Source organism: Hetaerina americana, unplaced genomic scaffold, assembly GCF_022747635.1.
Source record: "Hetaerina americana unplaced genomic scaffold, ioHetAmer1.1.p SCAF_1, whole genome shotgun sequence".
In the NCBI taxonomy this organism is placed as follows: domain Eukaryota; kingdom Metazoa; phylum Arthropoda; class Insecta; order Odonata; family Calopterygidae; genus Hetaerina; species Hetaerina americana.
Genome location: NW_027286069.1, coordinates 8,131,634 through 8,155,823, shown reverse-complemented (window position 1 = coordinate 8,155,823; position 24,190 = coordinate 8,131,634). Strand labels below are relative to the sequence as shown.

Here is a 24,190-nt window from a genome sequence, read left to right as displayed (position 1 = left end):
ATATACGCATAAATCCCTCTTTACGACTCCAAGCTGGAGTATGATAACTGGCTGGGAGTTATCCTTTTGGAATCGCCGGGTACTTGGAGAGTTCCGCGTTCGAGTTTGCGATTAAGGTGAATGGTTTTCTGCGCTCCGCTTTATTTCTTCGCGTTTTCGTGATTCGACCCCCATCGAGGTACCCCGCCGCTCTTGTATTTCCCGCACTTGGTTTCACTGCATCGTTTCCCGCTGCTGCTGTGGACTGATTTCGTTAGTGGCCTTGCCCTGAAGTAATTAGCCCTTCGGGAAGCCTCGCGCCCCTGCTCAAGTGGTTTCTGCCGCCTGTTTCGGAGGGGTCTTCGGAATGTTAATGGACGGAGTCATCCCTCCGATTGGGCAGAGGTCGTTAAGGCCGCTTCCCACCCCATCCTCCCCCACCAATCCTCCCTCTCGATGCGACGGGCTCCCTCCGAAATTCATTTCGTTGTTCCAAATGCCTCTTTGTCTTTTACTCGGTTGTTCTCTCTGCCTCGCTTTCCATTCGTTCGATTGAAAGTGAGTCCCTCATTTAGTTAATGGGTTTAGAAAATAACGACTCCTTTATTCATTTCAAAAGTCGCGATGAAAAGGAGTTTTCAATTTCCAGTTTGGGTTTTCTAAATTTCGTCGAATGTTTTGTTATTGTGATACTCCAGCACAATTGTCTATAGCATAAAAAACCGGATAATTTTTTCCCTACATATTCTAACCTCAATCGGTCGCATCATTTATTGAAATCTATGTATGAATAGTTTTATTGAATGTATTAACACGCCTCTTAAAAAAACATTTTCCTGACAATTTTTGCTTTTTTTGACGGTGCTCAGTATTTGGGTGCAAATATTCTGTTAGGGTGCTAACGCAAAATAAAATAGTGCGTTGAATCTCGCCGCATTATGATAAAGTACTACTTTTGCCCCAGGTACTCATTTAATCGTGTGTGAACACAACTTCAAGCAGGCGAACAGAAATTCCTACGTCATACCTTCAATTGCATCTCTTTGAACGAAAAGAGCGAATCAAAGTGCTGCACTTACGGGGAATTAAATTTTGATGCTAAAGGTAGTGTACCGTTTATCCTTGTCTATTAATTCCCTTAATCATGCCTAAACGAAAATTTTATTTGCCAAGGAAAAGTGAGGCTACCCTCGTACAGAGAGTAGTCTTAATATTTTGCCGATAAAATGTAAACAGTTTTGTTCTTTGCATGTGTTGCGCAAGGTCAAAAGAGCTATTATTAATACTATGTTTATTTGTTTGCTTTTACCTGTTGCCACTTTCCTAATGATCTATTTGATTTTACGTATGTTACACTTTGATTATACACAATTTTTACAAATATATTTAAAAAAGTACAAATTTAATGGAAAAAAACTAAAACTTTGTATGTTCAATAGTTATCACTCTTTCACCAAAGTATAAAATGACGAAGCTATAATTGCAGATTATGAAAATAAATGCAGTGTAAAAGTTTAAAATTTATCATTCTGTCAATTCTTTTACAAATCTTGATATAATTTCGGAAAATACTCTTTCCCGAGATTTGGTATCAGTGGATATTTCATATGGAGTTGGTACAATAATTTTGAGCCTATCTCTTCATTACATCAACAAAGAAAGGGAAAAATGCAACTCATAATGGAATTTAACATTATTCCGCGTCGAATGATATAAAATTCATGACTCCAGTATGGGTGTAAGTGGTGGACGCAATCATGATTGACAGACATACGAGTACTTCAAACGGAGTACCTATGGTGCTTCACATTATAATTTTTTTACAAAATTATAGTTTTTTGCAAGGGTGCAATCGCTAATATTAAGAATAGGCCTATAAATAAAAGCAAGGTTGGTTTATGACGCATCTAATGCTCTGCTACATTTCTAATCCCAACCTAACAAAATGCGAAATAAATAATCTAAATTCTCCATTTACTGGAATTATTAAAATATTCTTCTTTCTCCCTTCATTACGTACCTCTGGTTCTTCTACCTCTGCCTAGTCTACCCTTTATTACCGTCTTCAGCATCCAACTGCTGCTAAATATTCCTGCACCCACTTTTTCATCCTTCGAATTCCTCCCAACAACCGTCGGGTAGGATATAAAATTTATGCAATTCGTCGCCGGGTTTACCTCAACCCTTCCTCCTATCTCTGACCATGTTATCTACTAATTAACCTTATTAAGTTTAACTGCAAGAATGACTTAAACTGATTCCCCTGATTGCTGGATGGCAAACAAATAAAAAAGCGTTCAGATGTAGTAAACAGGATATCCTGATGTATATGCAACAGAGTTGACAATTATTTGTTACGTGGGTCACGGCATCTTCAGGATAAAAGAAGCTAAGAGTTTTTCAATCCCCTCTGGGAATCAATCAGGGAATCCGTATTGATAATTTTACGTCACCATTTGCTCAACGACAGTGCCTCAAATTGAAGTAACTAATGTACTCAATACTGTAAGACTATAAAAGTCTTCTCAGTGCAAGGGGAAAAGAACGGAATAGTCTCTCTGAGGAAGGCAGATCGGTAACCAGTTTTAAGGACTAAGGCTTTGTGATTCCATTTCCGACGCATTCTTTTTTCCCGTGTACTCCTGGCAGCTGGATCGAGAAATATTACTTGGATTCATAAACGGTTGCCCTATTTACAAGCTGCGCGATTTTCTGAGGAATCCAAATTGTATGGTATTATATGCGAATAAGTCATCATGGATGGATTCCTCCTAATTGTTATATAAGGAATGCCCATAGCCTGTTTATGAAGTACTATCTCACAATATAATACTTGGCATATATAAAATTTAATATAGTAGGTTAATTGAATTACAAATTGTCTCACGGAAAGCTTTAAGAACGTCCGAAACAAGGAATGGAGCGGAATGTTGATTGATTGCCACCGAAGATAGAATCCACGCTCCAGAAGACCTCTTCAGCAAAATGTACATATAGTTGACTATTCGGTTGTTTTTCTTCAAATAAAGAGCTCAGATGAATTAAAATGAGCGATGAGCTTCTTCATGAATGAAAGAGAATAGAATAACAGTTTCTCGAGGTATTGTTTCGATCATACATAGCAGAGTTGCTCCCAAAATTGCATAAAGTAAACATTCCTATCCGACCGGTCATCTCCAGTGTGAATTCCCCTTCCAGAAAACTCGCGGCGGTGCTGAATTCTAGATTTAGAGAGTTGACTAATTTCCAGCCAAGATATGGAGTGAAGAATACTGTGGCTTTTTGTGAGCAACTTTCCAAAATAAAACCCCCCACTACCAAATATTTTTTAGTGTCTTTTGATGTGGTGAACCTCTTTACCAACATCCCGGCGATGGAAGCAGTCAATGCGGCAAAGAAAGTTTTATCAAATACAGTGACGGACACAAACGTCGTCAGTGACCTAGTGACCCTTGCCAAAATGTGTGTGGAGCAAAACTATTTTAAATTTAATGGTGATTATTTTAGACAAACAGAAGGTTTAGCCATGGGGTCACCTTAGTCACCGCTCCTAGCCGACCTTTTCATGGACGAGTTCGAACAAAAATTGTTTATGAATAGTTCAGTTAACACAAAAAACATTTACTTCTGGGTCCGCTACGTGGATGACATCTTTGCAATATGGACTGGCACTGTAAGACAACTGCACAGTTTTTTGTCGGTTTTAAATTCTCAGTGTAATAATATCAAGTTTACGTGTGAAAAAGAAAATGAAGGAAAACTAAGTTTTCTTGACGTTACAGTAACTAAAAGGGAAAAAGGATTCGAGTTTCAATTATATCGCAAAACCACCAGTACAGACCATGTAATTCCTGCTGACTCCCGCCATCATATATCCCAAAAGTTATCCACATTTCACTTCCTACTGAATAGACTACTTAATATTCCCCTCTCGATAAGAAAATTTAACGAGGAATTGGTGACAATCAAATCTATAGCAACTACAAATGGCTACAGTGAAAAAATGGTGGACAAAATGCTCGGCAAGAAACGCTCCATAAGAGCCCAATGGCTACTTTACAATTCAGGGATAACTATTAAAGGAAAACTTAAGTGGGTAAAATTGCCCTATTATGGTGCCCCGTCCGAAAAAATTAGCAAATTGTTCCCGAAAGACAAATTCAGAATTGCTTTCTATAACAAACAAAATCTAAAAATGTTCATAAATAAAACTAAAGATAAAGTTGAGCCACTGGAAAATAGTGGGATATATGAAATGGTTTGCGGGGATTGCAGTGCGAGGTACATCGGACAGAGTGGTCGAGCGGTGCGGACAAGAGCGGAGGAACACAAGAGGTGCTACAAGAAGTGTAACCTAGCCCAATCCCACTTTGCCAAACACCTGTGGGAGGAAAATCACACCAGTGATTTCATCCCCAAAATTGTACATCGTGAAGAAAAAGGGAGGAGGATGGACAAGAAGGAAGAGTTGGAGATCCGGAGAACAATGAAGAAACATCCTTTACTCAATGACATTCTGTTTGAAAACGTATCACCTCTCCTGGAAGCCTCCCTAGCAATAACAGAAAAACAGAACCTCTAACCCCTTCCCCCTAACTCCCTTTGACTCCTAACCCGTATCTTTATCCCCATTAGCCATTGACTCAAATTATACCGACCAATGAAATTTTCCCCTTTCTTAACCCACCTTCCAATCCCCCCCCACTCACTAACGCTTTTCCTGGTGTTTCCTACCCTCTCCCACATTCTTTCGTACCTACCCCCGTACTCCCCTCCCCGCCCCCTCTTCCCACAACTCCCCCACCCTTTCCAGAAGAGGGTATATATACAATGATTGTGACTTTAAACTTTGTACCTGAGGATGACGCCGTAGCGTCGAAACTAGTCGTACCTGTAATAAAGTGGTGGATTGGAACAAAGTGTTTCTTTTTCATTTATTAAAATGAACTTCCACAAAGTTGAGGCTGAAACTATTGAACTAAGAAGCTTATTTAATGAGATTTTATTTACTGTTTGAATTGTTTGTATATTAGTTGATGATGATTAAGGATTGTTTCGTATTAAATTAAAGGATTTTAATAACATAAAAGTATGAGGTACTTCTACACATTTTTAATTAGTCAATGATAATAGCAAAAAAGTAATTTTGAAGAATTCACACTGAGTCTTTGTCAATTTTTAATTTACTTTTGATATCACCGTATACAGCGATAGGAATCATAATGCAATGAAGTTAATATTCTACTTAAAAAGAAGTATTAAATTTCCAGCAAGAAAAATCGCTCTCATTGTAGTATTTTGTCATTATCTATGAGACTAAATTTGAAATAAATTCTGACCATATGCATTTTTTTACGCCTGTTAACCTCTTGCTTTGGATGGAATCACAAACCTTTTGACTCCAGTCCATTTGTTCTTCAAAGTGGGTTTTATTTATGTCGCTTAGAGTTCTATGTGCATCAAAAGGAGTGGTCGAAAATCGAAGTTCCAAGAAAAACTTCGAGATAAGATTCATTTAAGAAAATATTCTACCTTTTTAAATAAGATCAAATGCTTGATACATCAATATTAATGGAAGTATTACAACATTACGATAAGAATCTTTGAAAGGCACTTTTTATATTTTTAGAGTAATATTCGTTCTTTTTGCGAATTCGTTGGACTGTTTCTAAGACTTTTACTGCAATGTTCTTTCGAAAATAGTATTGCCGTCTATTCCCTTGCGCTGCTCTCTCTTACCTCTCTCTCTCTCTCTCTCTCTGGAACAGGTGTCCTTCGATTCGTTCACGGTGGGGCGGTTCGCGGGCTCGGGTCCCGACGGCGGCTGCCCTGAAGGCGGACTGCAGATCCGCGAGAAAGGCCGACCCCGCATAGGGGGGTGGTTCTGCGGCACGGCCTGGGGCCTCGGGGGCGGCGGAGGCCCTGGGGGCTCCGTGGGCGGGGCTTCCGTGGGAGGGGCTGCTGGTGGCCCCACGGGCAGGGCCGGCGCCGTCGACGGTGAGTGACACCTCCCATCCCCTTTTGTGGCCCCATCTCCTCTCACCCCGTGCCTCCATCCCGGGCACCCTCCGACCTCATCATCCGTTGACTGAAATCGCCGAGGGAAAGTTGAAATTACCTGGAATCAACTCCGAGATTGTCTTTTTTTTTAAAAAGACGGTGAATGGTTGTTTGTAAAACTATTAATTAATGATATTTTAATGTTATTTTTTGTGGGATACCATCGATATTGCAATGGTGATAACTAGAAATGTTAAAGCTGATTATTATTTCAATACATGTGTTTACTCCCTCGACTAACCTTTTGAAGAATTGCAAGGAAAAAGTTTTACAAACTCATTATCAGTTTGAAAAGAAATATTTTTATTAAACTTGAACCAGATGGTTCCTCTCAAAAGATCAGTGTAGAATTCCTGCCTAATGTCTCGATTAATAACATATTAGTCCTCTCTTTCGAATTATGTTACTTAAAGATATTTTTATAGTGATTCTCTTCTGAATAGTTAGTGTTGATCATTCCTAAAAGAGTACCATTTGAATATTTATTGCAAAAATCTGGTTCTGCTGTAAAGCTTCACTCTAAGCATTGCATATAACCCTCGTGCTATTTTGTAAGCGGGCAATGCATGCGGATAAATTTTATCTCATGCGTAATTGTAGAATAGCGTTGACACTTGAATATAAAATATCAGCTGTTTTTGAGACTCTTGAAAATTTAACTTCAAAAATATATTTTCTATCAGTTAATACGCCCAAAAAATATAATTTGCTTAGCGTTTACCATTGTGGATGAAGCTGTGGGTTTTAAGGTTTGAAGGTTGAATACTCCTAGTCAACCGTCGAATCAGTACTCGAACTCGATGCTTCGAACACGTATCTACTAGTATTGCTTTATTTTTCACTGGTTCATCTTAACTTCTTTTGGAAGTGCCCCTTTTGACATACGCACACTCTCCCAGGGTCAAAAGCAATCGACGTTTGGTCAGATGTGACACATTAACATATTCAATCTTGATCTAAGCTCACTTCAAAAACAATTTGCAAGCCAGGATAGTATGAAGGGTTGCCCAAATTCAAATAAAAAATATCAAATTGAGTTATCTTCCGGAGAGATTTCAAATAGTTTTATGATCGGACCTACGAGGTGTTTTTGAACATCCCTGGGAGTCGAAATGGCAATGGCATGTCCCGCCCCCTGACCCATCGGCCGGATAGCGAAGCTATTCGAAGAAGGGAGTAGGTTACATTCACTTGTTTCAATCTACCAGAATTTTTATTTCAGCACAATTACGAGAGGGATGTGTTATTTAAACCCCAATTCATGCCTCGGTCGGATTTTTCAAGGATGAAGTATTCACAGAGGATAGTGAGTGCCGATAGCTTGCCAACAGTCATGTTAGCCACCTTTAGAGAGGGAATGGGGGCGCCACCGCGGCCATTTTGGGTGGGAAGCCCACCATTCCCGCCTCACTTTGTGCATCCCCTCGCCACCGTGTTAAATGTGGACTTTCGTCAATAACCAATCGAGCACGGATTAGGGTTCAAATTTTCAATTTCAACTCTCGAGGAAAATTCAATCAAGGTTTAAAAAAGTGGCACTTTGATTATTTCTGCTCATGCAGAGGCTTTCTACAGTAGACACTGTTTAATATCAATTCCAGGGGGTTTTAAATAATATTCCACTCACTCAAAATCGAAACAACAAAAATGCGGCCGCTAAAGCCGCTGCATAGTAATCGATACGGACGGGTGATATTCTGGCACTATTTTTAATTGTTTTTTTCTTAAGTAATAAAATTATCTTAAAAATGGTCGCTTAGGAGCGGCAACGACTACATTCGTAAACCCTTCCAAACATTTTCAATATCTGGGGATTTACTAGCCAAAAATGTAAATGGTGTCTTTGGTATAAAAAACGACTAAATTGGATTACCCTTAATAGCTTAATTTGTTGTCTCAAACGAAGACATTTTTTAATTTTTTCGCTGCATAATCGCCAAAAATAAACACGATTTCAAAGCACTGAGACATCTAAGCGTTATTTACCACCATTTAAATAAACTTTTCGCTGGAAGTTTGAACTCATAAAATTCATGTTTGACATATTTTAATTAAATTTAATTTTTATGTTGTTTCCAAGTGGAAATTCAATGGGGGAAAATGACAATTCAAATTAAGTAACCTATAATTAGCCATTTTATACTGCATTTTTATACTCTTCATTTTCCTTTTAAGAGAACTAACTTTGAAATATTAGTGGCCTATTAACCGAAAATTCGAAGGTTCCTCCTGGAATATCGGTTCTCGGTTTGTTTGGCCACCATGTCAAATTATGTCTGGTTAAATAATTAATGGTACTTTATGTTTCCATTTTTTATGTGTAAATACAAAAGTGTATTGTCTGTCATTTCTGTTTATTACCAGTAATTGAGTAATCTAGAATTCCGTGGTGAGTTAATCGATTCCAAGCAAATGTCTCCTTGTCCTCTAGCCGACTCGCTCCACCATCCAGGTATTTGATGATTCGGGCGACAGGAGGTTAAATTTCATCAAATATTACAGTTATTTGAATGTGGAATGTGAATAACATGTAGTCATTAATTCAACACTCATCAGTCAACATTCGCATAGTTAATTTACCGTTAATGCTGCAATTCATGATTTGTGTGCATACCCGACCAATATACTTAAGTGCTGAGCAAATATCTATTAATGCATTCCGTTCCTTATAGTAGATCTCATCCATGCATCACTCCCATTTCTCATAGATAAAATATTTGGACTCTGAAACCACTTTGTGGAGGGCAGTAATCAGCATCAGCCAATCGGTTCCTTAATTGGAATACTTTTAGTATTTGTTTCTGTGATCGACTATAATCTGATTTTCTTGATTGGGGGCAGTGCAACTTCTTCGCAATTTCTTCTTTATATATTTTTCACTTCTCGTTGCATCATCGACGAATCAGTTTTTCACTTGTAGTCGCATGAAATGGATCAGATTAATATAGTAAGTTCACTTGGAGAATGCCGGAATCTATAAACAAGGCCTCCAAAATAAACTCTTTTTGGTTATTTCTCAACAAATCACCTCCGACATCTACAGAATGGCTGATAATTTCTTCATTAATTCCAAATAAATTAAAAAGTACTCTGAATAATTATTTAAATACTATCGGATGTGAACGTAATGGTATCGAGGGTCACTTATTTCAATAGAGGCCAATGAAAAAGTTAATACCTCCATTGTTCTGCACCTAAGATGTTACCCTTCGACAGCAGCTAACTTCTAGTCATAATTCATAAAGTTTTTTAAGAAACACATTTTCCTTTTCCAATGCAAGCTTGGTAGTTTTATTTCATGCCCTTGTCATTTTAGACTTATAATTGTGCTTCTCCTTTATATTTGATCAAATCCATTGCATCTCATACAATATCAATTTAATATTTTGACGTTTCCCGAATAATGTGCGTTTTGTGGACTTAGTTGCTTTCACCACTTCCGCAGCCACCTTCATCCCCAGACATCCGCCCAACCCGACCGATTTCGAAGGACCCCTCCCCCCGGGGGGTATCATTCTCCTCACCGCATTCGTAGGAGTAGAGGCAGGGGGTGGGGGTGACACTTGCGGGGGTGTGAGCAGGTGCCACCCGTGGCGTGGCCCCAATTTCTTCTTCGGATATGACTCCAGGCGCTCGTCTCGTCTCTCTCCCCCCTCTGCTCCCACTCTTCGTGATGTGGGTCGTGATGGGGCCGATCGGGGGCGGCGCCCCGCCCCTTTCCTCATCCCCGCGTGATTCCCCCCGGGAGCCACGTCGGCGGGATTCTGAGGCCCTGGAGGCCGGGGGACTGCATGTTTGATGCACGACGGTATTAACTCGCACTGCCGGCATGGTGCGGAATCTACGCAATCCCGCGTTCAAAGGAACCTCCCAAAATTTCCTGGAATGATAAAAGTGGTGAAAGTTTGGACTTGGTTAGCATTTTTCCGAAATTTATATTTAAATGGTTGAAGTATTTGTACACTAGATGGTTGAAACTCCTAATCGTGGATCACGTGTTCACATAAACATGCATATGTATGCATGCACACTGAAAAATGAATTGCAATATGGAAAATGAATAGGCATCAAGAAAAGGAGGGATAGAAGGAATATGGCGTCAATAAATTATGGACACTATTCATTTAAAGTAATTGGTACCATTGTTGTAATAACTTCCGGCTGGTATAAAAAATGTAATATACATGTGACGGTAATAGGGCAAAGTAAAAATTATCACGGAGTAGTTGTTAATGGATATATTGGCTATTTTATATAAATAAAATATAGCAGAAAGTATGTGTCTGTTTGTGGCAGAAACATGGACATTAAGGGCGATCTTGATAGCCACACCCCGAAACTAAGAAATCGGCTACTGGGAGATATCTCCAAAGAAATTGAGGTGGGAAAGTATGAAAAGTACAGTGATTAGAGAAAGGACGGGTGTTGAATGGTAAATAAGAGGTGATTTGGAAGAAAGGTTAATTAAGATGGATCGGACACTGTAAAGGTACGATCTTATCCCTGTGGCTGCTCATTAATGGGAGGCAGAAGAAGAATAAGATGAAGAAGAACAAGAGGTTCCCTGACTTTAGAGAGTTGCGAGAGGGCTAGGAGAGGATTAAATAATGAAAATGCCTTTGACGAAGAAATATGAGTAGAATATAACGATATTGTGTTAAACTTATCACGATTAGGCTTGAGGGAAACTACTGGCAAGTGGCCAACCTGAAAAAAATATATTGGCATATTTGCAAGTTTCTCGATAGAATTTTACCAAAGCTATACACTCTTTGCAACAAGAGATTCGTTTAATATGACAGTGATAGTGCGCACATCAAAGAGTGAACTTGAGTTAAACGGAGGAGAGGAAATACTACCGCCGACTGCTAATAGAAAGTTTTTGGGGGGCGGAGAACCCTGCCGCTGTTATTTCTCTCTCTCTCGTTTACATTTTCCGTCCAACCCATTGCGCGCAAATTATTCTTCTATGTATACCCTATCCCCACCCTTGCATATTTTATTCATTCTTTAAGAACATAACTGATCTTCCTGTAATCTGTACTTTTCTTAAACTGTTTCCCTCCCCCTACTTCGCGGCGAGGTCACCGCTGCCCTCATAATCTCGTCTCCATTCATCACTGGTCCTTTATTTATTGAGTTTAGAGGTAAAAAAATGGAGCAAAATCGGAAATGGTACATTTTAGTTCAGTTTGTCCAGTCGGAAATATAATTTTATTTGAAAAAACCTTCAATTTTGATGGACATGTTGAATGGTGAATTGTGATGTTAATCTTATTTCACAATTCTCGCAATATTTTTTTTCCTTTATTTCGGTAGTAAGGAGTGAAGGATATTTTACGCCGAGTTGTAGTTCGATTCATTTCTACAGATGAGGGCCAATCGTTCTCGCGTAACTAGTGGTATGGTCATCATCGATTGGCCAGCATTTTCGTTTTCTATTTTCGGGGAATATTTTTGACAAAAAGAGTTATTGAGAAACACATGCAACTTTTTGGAATAATTTTTTGTTTTGTGAATGCCATGGCAACAGGAAATGAGGACTAGTCTTGTAATATAATCATAGAAATATGTACATATCGTAAACAGGCCCGATATCGTTAGCAATCGAAATATTAACGCATGTCCAAGGTCTCTTCTACTCTCTCTTACTCATTTCACTCATCTATAACTTCACTCAATAAAATGCATCCCAGAATCTGTTAAAAATTAAATAAAGGCTAAAAAATAAACTTACTTTATTTTAAGCCACGAATATTTAATTTTTTTGGCTTTGAAACAAAATATGTATGATTTCAGTAATTAGTTTGTGGAGTCAACATTTCACGATGACAGTATTATTCATGGGAAACTGGACCAAATTAGTGGCATCCAGAAATCGGGGTCATCAATAAAATCCGTTGAGTAGAACCTCCCGGGGAATTAAATAATTATTATAATAAAGGGGCGACGCCAGAGCGTTTATTGCCATTTAACCTATTCCCCACCCGCGCTGGGGGTCGTGGGTTTGGAGCGGGAAGAGCAGTTAAAAGAGTGGCGGTGGATGATGGCATTACTCCTGGCCAGGGGCCGCATCAGGGATCCCAATTTCCTCCTTTTCATTGTGCTAGAATAGGACCATCGCCAATTTCCTTAATATGTTCAAGTGGTAACTCCGAGCTATTTTCGACTGCATTGATTTTTCGCGGTTCTTAAAAGTTTTCTATACCATAGAAATTGCCAATTTTTTTTTCTTCCTGGTAAGGTTTTATTAAAGAGACTCAATTTAGTTATCCTACTCTGCAAGGTACTAATAATATGCATAATATGCACTTGAAAAATTATTCCCCGTGAAATTATGCATTTAACATTATATTGTCTTCTCTTCTAATTGGATGATCACCGTTAATGAGCACGAGTAACATGGATAATATTTTTCATGAAACCTATTTATCATGGTCAATCGAAGAATTCTCTCCTTCCCCTATTTCACCCCTTGACTCAGTAAGATTTCTGGTAATTGGATTGAACATTTCACAATTATGCATTTAAAACAATAATTTGGAGAATATGTACTTTTGATTTCTAAATTTAGAAGCAACTTTGGAAAGCACAATCAGCGGATTGTATTTTGAATCCAGTTTCTTCGCCAAAGAGTTACAAGCATGTGAGTTCGTCCAAGTAAGAGCACATATAAGATATAACACGAGAGAAACCGTATAAATGTACCATTTTTCTATAAAGGTTGACGTAATTAAGCAAATAAATCAATTCATATGCATTTAAGTGAATTTTATGCCGTGTAAATGAACTCGCGGCAAAAGAGGAAGAAAGGGGAAAATGACGCGCCTCTTCAGTTAAACTTATACATTTGAATTCAGTCCGAAGGATTGGTTTACAATCAAATATGTCTATCGCTGAGTCGTTGAAAAAGTGCCTTTTATATTCCGCTCAGCGTAAATGCCTTTTCATTGGAGATGAGAGCAGGTCCAGAAAGCTTTCTCGCAATTGAGTGCTCCGCGGGGAGCTTTTATTCTTCTTTTTTTATCGTGGGAACGCTTCTGCCGGTGTGTTGACGTACTCGTCGCTGGAATAGTCAAGATGCATTCAGCAATCCCTTTCACTCCTGGAAATGCATTCCCAAGCTGTCTGTTGCGCAAATTCCGATAAAATTCACTCAGGTTATTTAAATTGAAGGCTTTCTCGTGAAGCAATCATTGGTTTTTAATGCAATGCACTCCAGTTATTGCCATGTAATTTCACTCCCAAATGGAGTAGAGTGTTCCATCTGAATATTCCACTGAAAATATTTTAAACGTGTTTGCTTTTCCTTATTCTGCTTTGAGTTTTTAAGAAATCTAACTCAAATTTGCCTTGGACTAACATTTTTTGTATATTAAGTGGATGATGTTATAATCCAAACTATGACTAAGTACCCTTCAATTGAATTATACAAAAATGCTATACAAGCAATGTGCACTTAAGGAAAGTTTCGGCACTAAAAGTGTACAAATTCGTCTTGACTTGAAGTACGCTACACTGGATTATTTTTTGGAAGACTCGTGCCCCCATCGCATAGAATATTAGCCGAGGAGAAATTCATAGTAAAAAAGACTTCATTGTATTGAATGAGAGAAAAGAATACATATATATATATATATATATATATATATATATATATATATATATATATATATATGTATTCTTTTCTATATATATATATATATATTCACGTATTTATGTGGGTCGCTGTAGTCCAGGGGGTAGAGCGTTGGACTGCTGACCGGAGGGTCCCGGGTTCCATTCCCGGGCGAGGCACTCTCGGCACCTGCAACTCCACCCAAGCAAGTGATTTTTCGGGTACCAGATAATCCTGGGAAACCATAACAGGGCTTAATATACTGGGTGAACTCTACCATCACCTACTAAACCGACCTTCGGGTTGATTACTGTGTTATTGGTTTTTTTTTATAAAAATATATTTATATTAGTGGCCATGGTACAGTCAGTAACGTGATGTTACGACTGGGTCAAAAAATATTTGTATTCGATTCTCCGTAGGTTGATTTCCATTGAAGTAAGTGTCAGCGCCACGACAATGAGCACAGAGAATTAAATTGTTACGTCCTTCGGAGGACCTAGATGAGACACCGCGTGGGATGTCCGTGTTTGTGTTCCTTTCGAAACGAAAAGAGGAAATACATTTGCCCGGAAATCTTTGAGCCGAGTGAATCTGCTCTGATGAAGCGGATGTGACGAGAGCACACGTTTTCTGAAACGATGGCGAAGCATTTCTCCAAAGTTCTTTGCATCATGGAGTGTATAAAGGTTTCAGCACGTTTTGCGGCATTAGCGCAGGCTATGGAGGGATTTTATCCAAGTTATTTGGGCTATTTTATGACAGGTGCATTTTGCCCGAATCAAAATAAATTGATGTCCAAAATACAGGGACTACGCGAAGTGCTCATATCTTCCGGCCATAACCTCCGAATCGCGAACGCTGGTTTTCCTCCTTCCTTGTTTTTCGCCTCAGAATTCATTCAATTTTTTGGGTCAAAGGGAACAAAATACTGGACGTGAGAAGCGGGCGGTGTCCCTCAGGGGTCGATTCCTCAAATGTTCAGCACTGTAAAATGAGCTCGTAGAGGTGTTGCTATAACGTTTATGTTCCTTTTAGGAAATTTGTTTGTATTTTATGCATCCACTTGCAGTTTTAAGCAAAATTTGATGACGTAGCGCTGTTCCAATAACCGGTTCATGACGGAGAATAACTAGGTTACGTTATAGAAGTTTCGCAAACGAGAGATCCGGACTTTACAAAGGCTGGGGGGAGCCAACTGCCACCTGCCCCGAGCCTTTCCTGAGACTCCCCTCCCTCAAGAACAGTCAGAGAAACCGCCGCCCGTCCGTCCGTCTATTTGGGAAAAAATAAGTCATATTACTTTTAGGAAGATCTTGTATATTTATCCCTGCGACTATTAGCACATGACTTCAGTTGATTTCGGCTCTAATAATTAGATCAAAGGCGACGGCTTTTCATAGTACAGATACCGCATTGAAAAATCACGGCGTCCCTCGTAGGCATATGCAACTAGATCGAATTAATATATAATGTGGTTTTCTTCTTGTTTACCTCACAGGATATCCTGCTGCTCATATTTTCCTCCTGCTTCCGTGCCGTGCAACAAGCCCGCTCTCTTCCTTCCTCTTTCCCGATCGACTAACATTCACCCTTTTATTACGGCTCTTGACACCCCGCAACACTTACAATATCTCCTCCACCCTCTTTTTTTCTGCCTTATTTGAGTTTCCTCTAGGAACGTTTTTCCACCCCCCAAGATATTAATAATGTACTCCATTATTAGTATTTCTATGTGTTATTGTGGACTTATTCTTTCATCCCATTTTTTGAAAAACTCTATCCTTATCTTCTTTAAGTTCCGGAGCCATTCATTGCTACTCTTCTTATTAAATGCTTTATTAATCTTTTCCTTCGTCTCTGCGTAGCCTACCTGTCATTAATTCCCTTCTTTTGAATTCCCCTTCCGCCAGAACAATTGATATGCTGATGCCCCAATTTATACAATATTTAATTCTATAAGTAACGTTTTATTACTCGTACATAAACTATTCTACATTCTTTAATTGCTCATTCCCATTTTAATGTTGGACTAAAGCCGCTCTGCTTTTCGAGGATCTAATGGCTTTTGTTTTCTTATCCTTAATCTTAAAATATTACCTCTCATTTTGGTCCTGTAAAGCACTCAACTGTAAAACCAAGCCATTGAACACCTGAGGTATAATATTTGTATATTTTAAGTCATCATTTGCCAGTCTGTGCGATTTAATCACTGTCCCACCTACTTTTATTCCAAACACAATCCCTTCCCATGCCAACCTTATCGTTTCCTCCAAGCATAATGAAAGATGACTGGTGATCACGTTCAACCCCTAGCCTATCATGGTATATTCCCATTCTCTCTTTGGTAAATTTTCTTCTACTCTCTGGCTCATTTATTACTTTTCGATAAGTCTTATGTCCTCTTCTATATTACGTAATACTTGCATGATTTCTGTGAAATCTACTCTTTCAAACGTCTCCAAATCCATGAAGAACACCAATGTGCACATTTTGACACGTGCCCAACCCCCACTTCGAAGCCCAAACTTAAAAATTTCCTGCATATTTTTTGCATTATTTTGTGACCTTCCGTTCGCGTTTCCTATGTGCAAACCTTTTAGCATTTTAAATGTAAATTTTACTTATATACATATTCTTGAGATTGACTAAATGAAGTCTTCTGGCGAAATTCCTTCATCTTAAATTTCATGTTTAAGACGAAACATTCTCTCACTGACATTTTACCACAAACTCTTTAGTAATTCTGCGGGGATATCGTCCAATTCTGCGACCTCTTCCCCCATCATTTCCCTCAATGCTTTTCCGATTTCGCTCTCTAATATGCATGGTCTAAAGCAATGCTAGGCCACGTCGCACTCCCTATCGATATCCAAACTAACCGCTCTAATACATTTGCTTTAGATTTCTTCCGCGCATTTTTTTCCATCTTTCCTTAATCTCTTTCGGTTCCAGTAATAACTTTGGAACCCATCCTTCCGTGAAAAATAAAATGAAAAAACACTCTTACATGAGTACCGGGAAAGATACATTGGGCATCGCAATCAGCACAGAATTAACGCACATAAACCTAAATAAATAAACCTACTTTGGGGACTGAAATGAGCACACATAATGAACGCACATACTAAACCTAAATAAATGCAAACAATTACAAAACATAGAACGTCAAAAATTGGCGTCGTAACGACGAGACCATTTTGTTATGACAATTTCGGTACAGTGGAAGTATCAGCGTAGCTAAGGCATCTGTGAGAAAGTGAACTTTTTAGTCATAGCGATGTCACATTTTATCATTCATTCGCAGCGCACGAGTAGCGATCACTATAATTAATTCTCCTTTACCAAGTCCTCTGGATATTTGTAGAAGATTTGAAATCCTGGGGGTGCTTCCCCAATTGCCTCATTCCTCCTGTATCATCATCTTCCACACCAATCCATCTCAGCTCCTCCCTCCCCCTTGCTCGTGTCGAGGGGATCTTCTCCCCTTCCCCCTCCCCTTGTTTCGATCATCCCCCGCACACTGCTTCCTCCGCCGCTCCCCTTCTTCTCCTCAGCGGCCGATCCCCGTTCCTCCCCGGTGGGAGGGCCCGCTCGGGTCTACCCCGCTGCCGTGATTGAACGGAGAGTCGGGGCGGGAGGGATGTTATTTGAGGAGGGCCAGCTATCCACCCCTCGCTCGTACCCCCGTCTCCTCCCGCCCTCTCTCTCTCTCCCTCTCCCCAACTTCCTCCCCGGTCACGTCCCCGTGAGAATAGTTTCTCAGACCCCCGTAGCATTCTGCTTTCGGCTCCACTTGCAAACTTTCCCTTCCCGCCAGCCCACACTGCGCCTCCTCTCATCCCCCGCTTCTCCCTCTCGTGGGAACTACTGAGGTGAAAGATATATATCCGGGTGTCGAATGAAATAAGTCAGTGAGGGTTCAGGGAGGAAGTGACCCGTCGCCATATACATGTATATACGTTATCCCGCATGTTCTAAAAATAGTGGCTGGGACCACCGAAATATAAATTAGTTCATTTGATGTTCATGAATCTTTCTTCAAGATATATTTTTTACACTAGTATAAAGATTACTTCTATATCTTCCGATTAAGACGGAGCAGAATTCTGTCGAACTGTCGAAATGATCAAGAAATAACGTGTGAGTGATCTTTTTATGTGTTTCTATATTGTTTGTTGCTGTCCAATTTATTATTCAACACTTCCGTGTTACGTCGACGAAATCATATATATATATATATATATATATATATATATATATATATATATATATATATGATTTTGCCCATAACATTTTCACAAAACTTAACATAAGGTCGGTCATAGGCATGGTGATCTTTTAATCTTTTAAGCACTTTTAGTAATACTGCATCATCTGTTTTGATCCTTCGTCAAAGCAGTTCGCCCCTCGTGAATTGAACCAGGTAACAACGGCTGTCTTGTACAAGTGTGTCTTGAGCAAAGTTTGTCTAGTATTCTCCCTCGTCTTCAAACCGTTGTCCAACAATCCACCGTTTCAATTGCAAAAAGGGGAAATTGTCGTTAGATGCACGGTCGGGACTGTGGCTGATCAAAAAGTTTGATAGATTTCCAATAACGCCCGTTCGTCTATCATTTATTGTTCTTTCTGTTGGTCGATAAGCTTTTTTGGCACCCGCCTTTCACGTAATTGTTTATATCCGAGCTTCTTTGTAGAAATGGTGTGAACAGTTTTTAGTCCAAAAAGAGGAAAGTTATCAGCATGAGCACCTATTGTCGATCAGATCTCAGTTCTTGGTCCTATTATTGAACGATGTAAACCGCCTTGGCACTAGACCAACCTTCAGGAAGAGTATAAATTAATATTGGAGGTTCATTCTTTGGCGATTACTTCATTATTTAAGCGAAGGTATTCTAGCATGGGGAAAATATATTGAACATCTAATAATGCTACCAGAGGCGGGATATTTTCATTTCTTATGATGGCGTTGCATATATGTATATCTCCATAAAAAAATGACCGTCGGAAAATGACCAATACCATTAGACAGAAGCATTTTTCAGTTAATTTACAAGAAATTAGGTACAGAAATTCGCGTTATTGATGCACATTGTAAGTGAATACGACTCGATATTTCTCTGCAACATTATTTTATAAATTAATTTTACTGGCTATACATGTAGATTATTTATTCTTCCTTTTAATGAAAGTGTGAAGAAGTTTTCAAAGCATGAGTCCTTACATATCCTGTATTAAAATAGTTTTGCATTTTAAAATCAATGACAGCTAGAGCATATATTGCAGCAAATAGTTATACGAACATGAATGTGCAAAGTTGTTGTTTGCCAGGATGGAGGTCACTTTTGTGGAATAGTTCTTTAATCCACCTCTTTTCTTCTTGAAGTAAAATTTCCTATGAAAATGGGTTATAATTAATAAATTTTAGTTGGCACAACATTAATGCTTCTTCTCCTTAATTTGCATATTTTAAAAATTAATCTTTGGATTGAAAACCAGCGGTGAATCAAACAAACTCATAAACGTGGACGACCTATTCCAAATTCTTCCTTTCGGTTTTAGTCCTTTAGATGTCTTACGGCTGACTTTTTTCGATTATAATGCCTACTTTTAGAATGAATTGAATATTTATTACGGATTTTTAATAGAATTTACCGAAATGAAGGCATTTTTTGGACTTCTAGATGATATGCCCTGACGTTTTTGTTTAATTAGAACATTAATTCACTTTTAAGCAGCTAATATAGCCTTTTGTTTGACTTGTCAGAGTGTGATTTCGACTGCTTAATTTCCACACATATGTTAATCCGTTTCCAGTGAGTATCCGATCCTAATGAACTCCAAACCAGATAATTTAGGAAATTAATGATGATTAACAACTTTGAATTGCATTAAACATGAGGATTATACATGCCGCCTGAATTTTTGTGACAAAATATAATGCAGGATCGAATTTTATTTCCTCTTTGATTGGATATGTATGAGTTGGTGGTACTGAAATTTATTTTTGATTCTCAACATATTTTATCTATTTTTAATCCATTTGTCGATTTAAATTACGAGAACTTTGGAATTAACTTTATGATCAATCACTAATAAAAGTTTTTTCATAACTTCTTTGAGTAAATATTAATGTCGTGCTGAAGTTTCCGGAGGAAGTGATTAAATTTCCCGCTATGTGCACTTCGGCTTTGATATTTCATTTGTTTCGCAGCTACAAAAAGTTGATTGGATAATGACGTCATGGCAATTAATTGGCCGTTTCCCAAATCCAGGTGCGAACAATATTCTCTAAGCACCATTTCAGCAGCGCACTTAATGCAGTCAGTTGATGTACTAATACGAGGTAGGTATATGAAATGTACGTTTCCCAGCTAAGGCTGATGATATAATAATTTCCTAGTTCGTAACATGTTCTCTTACCCCTAGGTATCTTAGTCTTTCTGACTGAGTGACTGTTGGTCGGCTCGTCAATTCATTTTTTGTAAAAACTATTTACGTACATTTCGGTAGCATTTAATTATAACCCCGATTTGGTACACAGTTCGCTATTGGGCTTTAAACTATTTCGCAACGTGCACTACTGGCCATGTCTGCCGAAATTTGTTGTTTCATTGATATATTTATAAATGCAAGTAATATTATGGGCCCTATAACGTGCCCCTTAGGTACTAGAGGAATTTACCGTGAATATTGAAACTGTTGGCTTATATTGCTGCACCTTAAATAGTTTGTGGTAGGTTGGAATGTTATGAATCCTGCGTATTATTAATGTGTATTTTCCCAATCCAAATGTGTACTTACATTTTTGAGTTCTATAAATACTAAACTACAGCTTGTGCGGCATTATTAACTGGTCGAGACATCACAGAAATATTTTTTTGCCGCAAAATGAAATTATCTCTCTGTCCATTCTTTCTCCTGGTTTATAATGCTTAAAAAACAATAATAATTAATGATAAGGTTATTCTGCGTTTTTTTATGTTATTTTCACTAAAAAATAAACGTACTTGCTAGATATGGACTAAAAATGACTGCCATAATGTTTGCTAATAATCACACTACACAGAATTTTACAAGAAAGAGAGACTGACTAGATTACTCCTAGAAGACTGTGATACGTGAGAAAAATTGCAAGGTAACGGTGCAGTTTAATTACAAATTTTTATTCTAATGATGGACATCATTAGGTATATTCCAAAAAAGCAATGCAATCAATTCCACCAACTCCTGTCAGAGAATGTGCTTCGTTTTCCTCCATGCAATTAATAAGTAACTTTGCAACGTAAGGCATCAATGTCGGAAATCGAGCTGGCATCGAAAGGTGATTTCCAGTTAACCTATCCCAAATCAACTCAATTCATTTAGTGCTTTTCGGCGTTTTTCAGTGAAATAAACGCTGCCGTGAAATTTTTCACTCGCTAAATAATATTTAATCGTCTGGTTGAAAAAATGAGATGGAGTAGTCTCTTCTATGTAGGTATTTTATCTGTGTACAAAAATGATATGAAACTGTAAAACGACAGCGGTGAGGGGGGATCTAAAGATTTCTGATAGTAATTAATTAATCTATGTAATTCCTGATTTCCCTCGAATCACAAAGGAAAATTTTCTAATTCCATGCTAACCACACACACAATACGAAAAGAAATGTTAATGGCCGTCTCAATTTCCCGTGACTTAAGAGTATTATTAAGGGCCTTTGGGCAATTCAATTTAGTCTTTACGTTACTTGTTTTCGGTGTAAATACTTGAAGAACATATTTTGAGTCACTCTATTTCACATCGTAGATACGAACCTCATTCTGATATTTAAGATATTCCAAACGAGCGGGCATAATTCTGAAATGCTCCTACAGTGTAATGCGGACATTTAATATGAAACAATTTGAAAGGATGGAAGGCGCGGAGGAGTTGAATGAGAGCTTTACATGGTAATAGCAAGGGAATCTTCCGAAAGATTTGAAGGGAAAGGGGAGTAAATCAAAATTGCGTTGCTACTTTGGTAAAAGTACGGATAAGAGGAGACTTCGCCTGACTTCTTCGCATCTGGTTCAGATGAGAAGGAATCACAGATCTCGCGTGAATATTGGGCCAATAACTGGGCACCTTCGACGATGTTTGAATTGACACAACACCAAGAGTGCATGAGAGAGTTTAAAAATTTCTTTTTTGCGAGGAAACATGTGATATATCCTTTCCTTTTGACTATTTGATGATAATTTGGGTTTGTAAAACCGTAATCAGAACATGCGGCAATGATTTTTCTTAGACTGATAAACACACCTTTGTTATACCCATTTTTTTGGGTAAAAGTCGATGCACATCAATTTTAGTGATATCAAGTTCAGCAAAAACCATGCAAACATAATCTGTGAAACTTTTCCAATAAAGCCTTCACTTTTACAGGCTTTTTGTCGTGTATTGAGGTCGAAGAGCATTCTGAACATTCGGCATCTTCTTTACCCTCCCGAAACAACCTGTGTCACTGGAAAACACCCATCCTACCCATCGCGTTATCACAGCAAGCTGCCTTGTGCATTTCATGAGTCTCTTTCCCGGTTTCGCCAAGTTCCACGCAAAATTTGATGGCGTAGCGCTGTTTCAATAATATCCTCATGGCGGAGCGTGACGCGGTCACGTTATAGAGGTTTCGCAAACGAACGATCTGCACTCCGTAAAGGCTGGGCGCCAACTCCCATCGACCTCCAGCCTTTTCTGAGACTCCCCTCCCTCGAACCCAGCCAGAGAAACCGCCACCCGTCCGTCCATCTATCTGGGAAAAAATGAGTCATACTACCTTTATGACAGACCTTGCATGCGCACTTTCAGACAAGAAAACCCGCCAAATGTCCCGACACATATTCACCAGGAAAAAGATATGAAGAAAAGGGATAGGAACAAATATAAAAGACGTAAATAGGAATGATGGGAAAGGTGAAATTGAGCAGATCACATGCGAAAAAAAGTTCCCTTAGCCGGAACTATCGATCTTATACTTGCTGGACCGTTGCTCTTAAGCACTTGACTTATCGAGAAAACGTAAATTAAAATTAACTCTTGGGGGGTTTATGAAGCCAAGTGCACAGATCCTTTGATATATAACACATGTTTTACTAAACCAGGCCCCACTCCATCACTTTTTCCCGCCCTAGGGTTTTCCTACTCCAATCAGCGGAGACTGACGTACCCAGCTGTTATACTCACGGTGCGTCGCAAGGTCACCCCAAAACAAAGCGCGGAAAACTGACGCTCTCTCCATCAAATTTTCATCCCAATGGATCCAGCCAAAGCAAATCCTGAAGGTTGGTTCGCTAGGCAGTGTTAGAGTTCTCCCGTTACTTGTATGTGAAATGATGACCAGGGCAGCGGATATTTAGTTGCAATCCCGCAATAAGGGCAAATTGAGCAGAGTACGAATGACCAATTACTGATAATCTGTGGAATCGAGCTTTTTCATTGTTTTCTGATGGAACCAAAGAAGCTGTCGAAGAGAAAATCACTGTATTACAGCGAATCTCTCGTTGCAGGAGCTATATTTGCTCCGTGGAATCGCGAGCACTCCCAAAATCAGAGCTGGTCAAGTTCCGGTCTCAGTGGCTGTGGAAAAGAGTACTTAGTACCTACTATTCCAAAAGACTTGGGTTCAAATCCCAGATAATTTTTTTACTTATATCATAATTGCCTGTGTCTACTCTGTTGTTTGTCGTTAAACCTTCAGTAAACTGTTCGTCATGGGTATACATATCCACCTTTTTTGCTGTAAAGTGGATGCTATTTTTGTCGTAGTGTCACGAATACCAAGACAATACGTGCATCAAATCCACGCGCAAAATACAATTGTTATTCATGAGTCCTGAAATCATTTCGATATATTTCTATCGCGGGGTGTGTATTATAGTATTATGTATTTGCCGTATAGCAACTGTAGTCAATGGAAAGAAAGGTATGGGGACTCGTCGTATGAGAATCAAGATACGTAAATTGAGATATTGAAATTGAAATTCTAGCATATGATTCAGAAAATGCAGGCTACCCGGTATTCTCTTTGGAAGCGTCTATATTGTTACACAGGCAAAAGCTTCTCTCGAGTACTGACATATTTCTGAGTGATCGAAATCGGACCGGATACTTTTTACTTTCTATCAATTATTTCAACACCATTTACTAGGAAAGATTTCTAGTAATTTAGATTATTTTGTTTACTCTACCCGTCATACCATTTTTTTAAAAGATAAATTAAGTTACATTTTTACGATCGCGGTGAAACCGATTTATTAAATCATAAGATTTCTGAAGGGCGAAAGGCCGAATGACTGCTGGACATATTGTCAGCATGCTGCGGGCAGCGGGCGAACACGGGCGGCGGACAATCGCCGCTCAGGCCGCGGCCTGGGTCACCGGAGTGCTCCCGGGGGTGCACGCACACTGTCCGTTTGACCGCAGTTCGCGCGAGACCGCCACCGCGGCCGCACAGGTTGGCAGCTCGTGCAGCGACCGTGGGACAGGTGGATAAAAAAGTTGTGTTCCATC

The 24,190-nt window shown here is 39.0% G+C and overlaps 1 protein-coding gene across 1 annotated transcript in view; it reads left to right on the top strand.

Annotated features, from left to right (window-relative positions):
- LOC139695126 (uncharacterized) overlaps positions 1–24,190 on the top strand; it is a 154,257-nt gene that overhangs the window by 38,417 nt on the left and 91,650 nt on the right. The window contains exon 3 of the mRNA XM_071593773.1: positions 5,748–5,880. Coding sequence (XP_071449874.1) covers positions 5,748–5,880 — 133 coding nt within the window. The remainder of the gene's footprint in view (positions 1–5,747; positions 5,881–24,190) is intronic.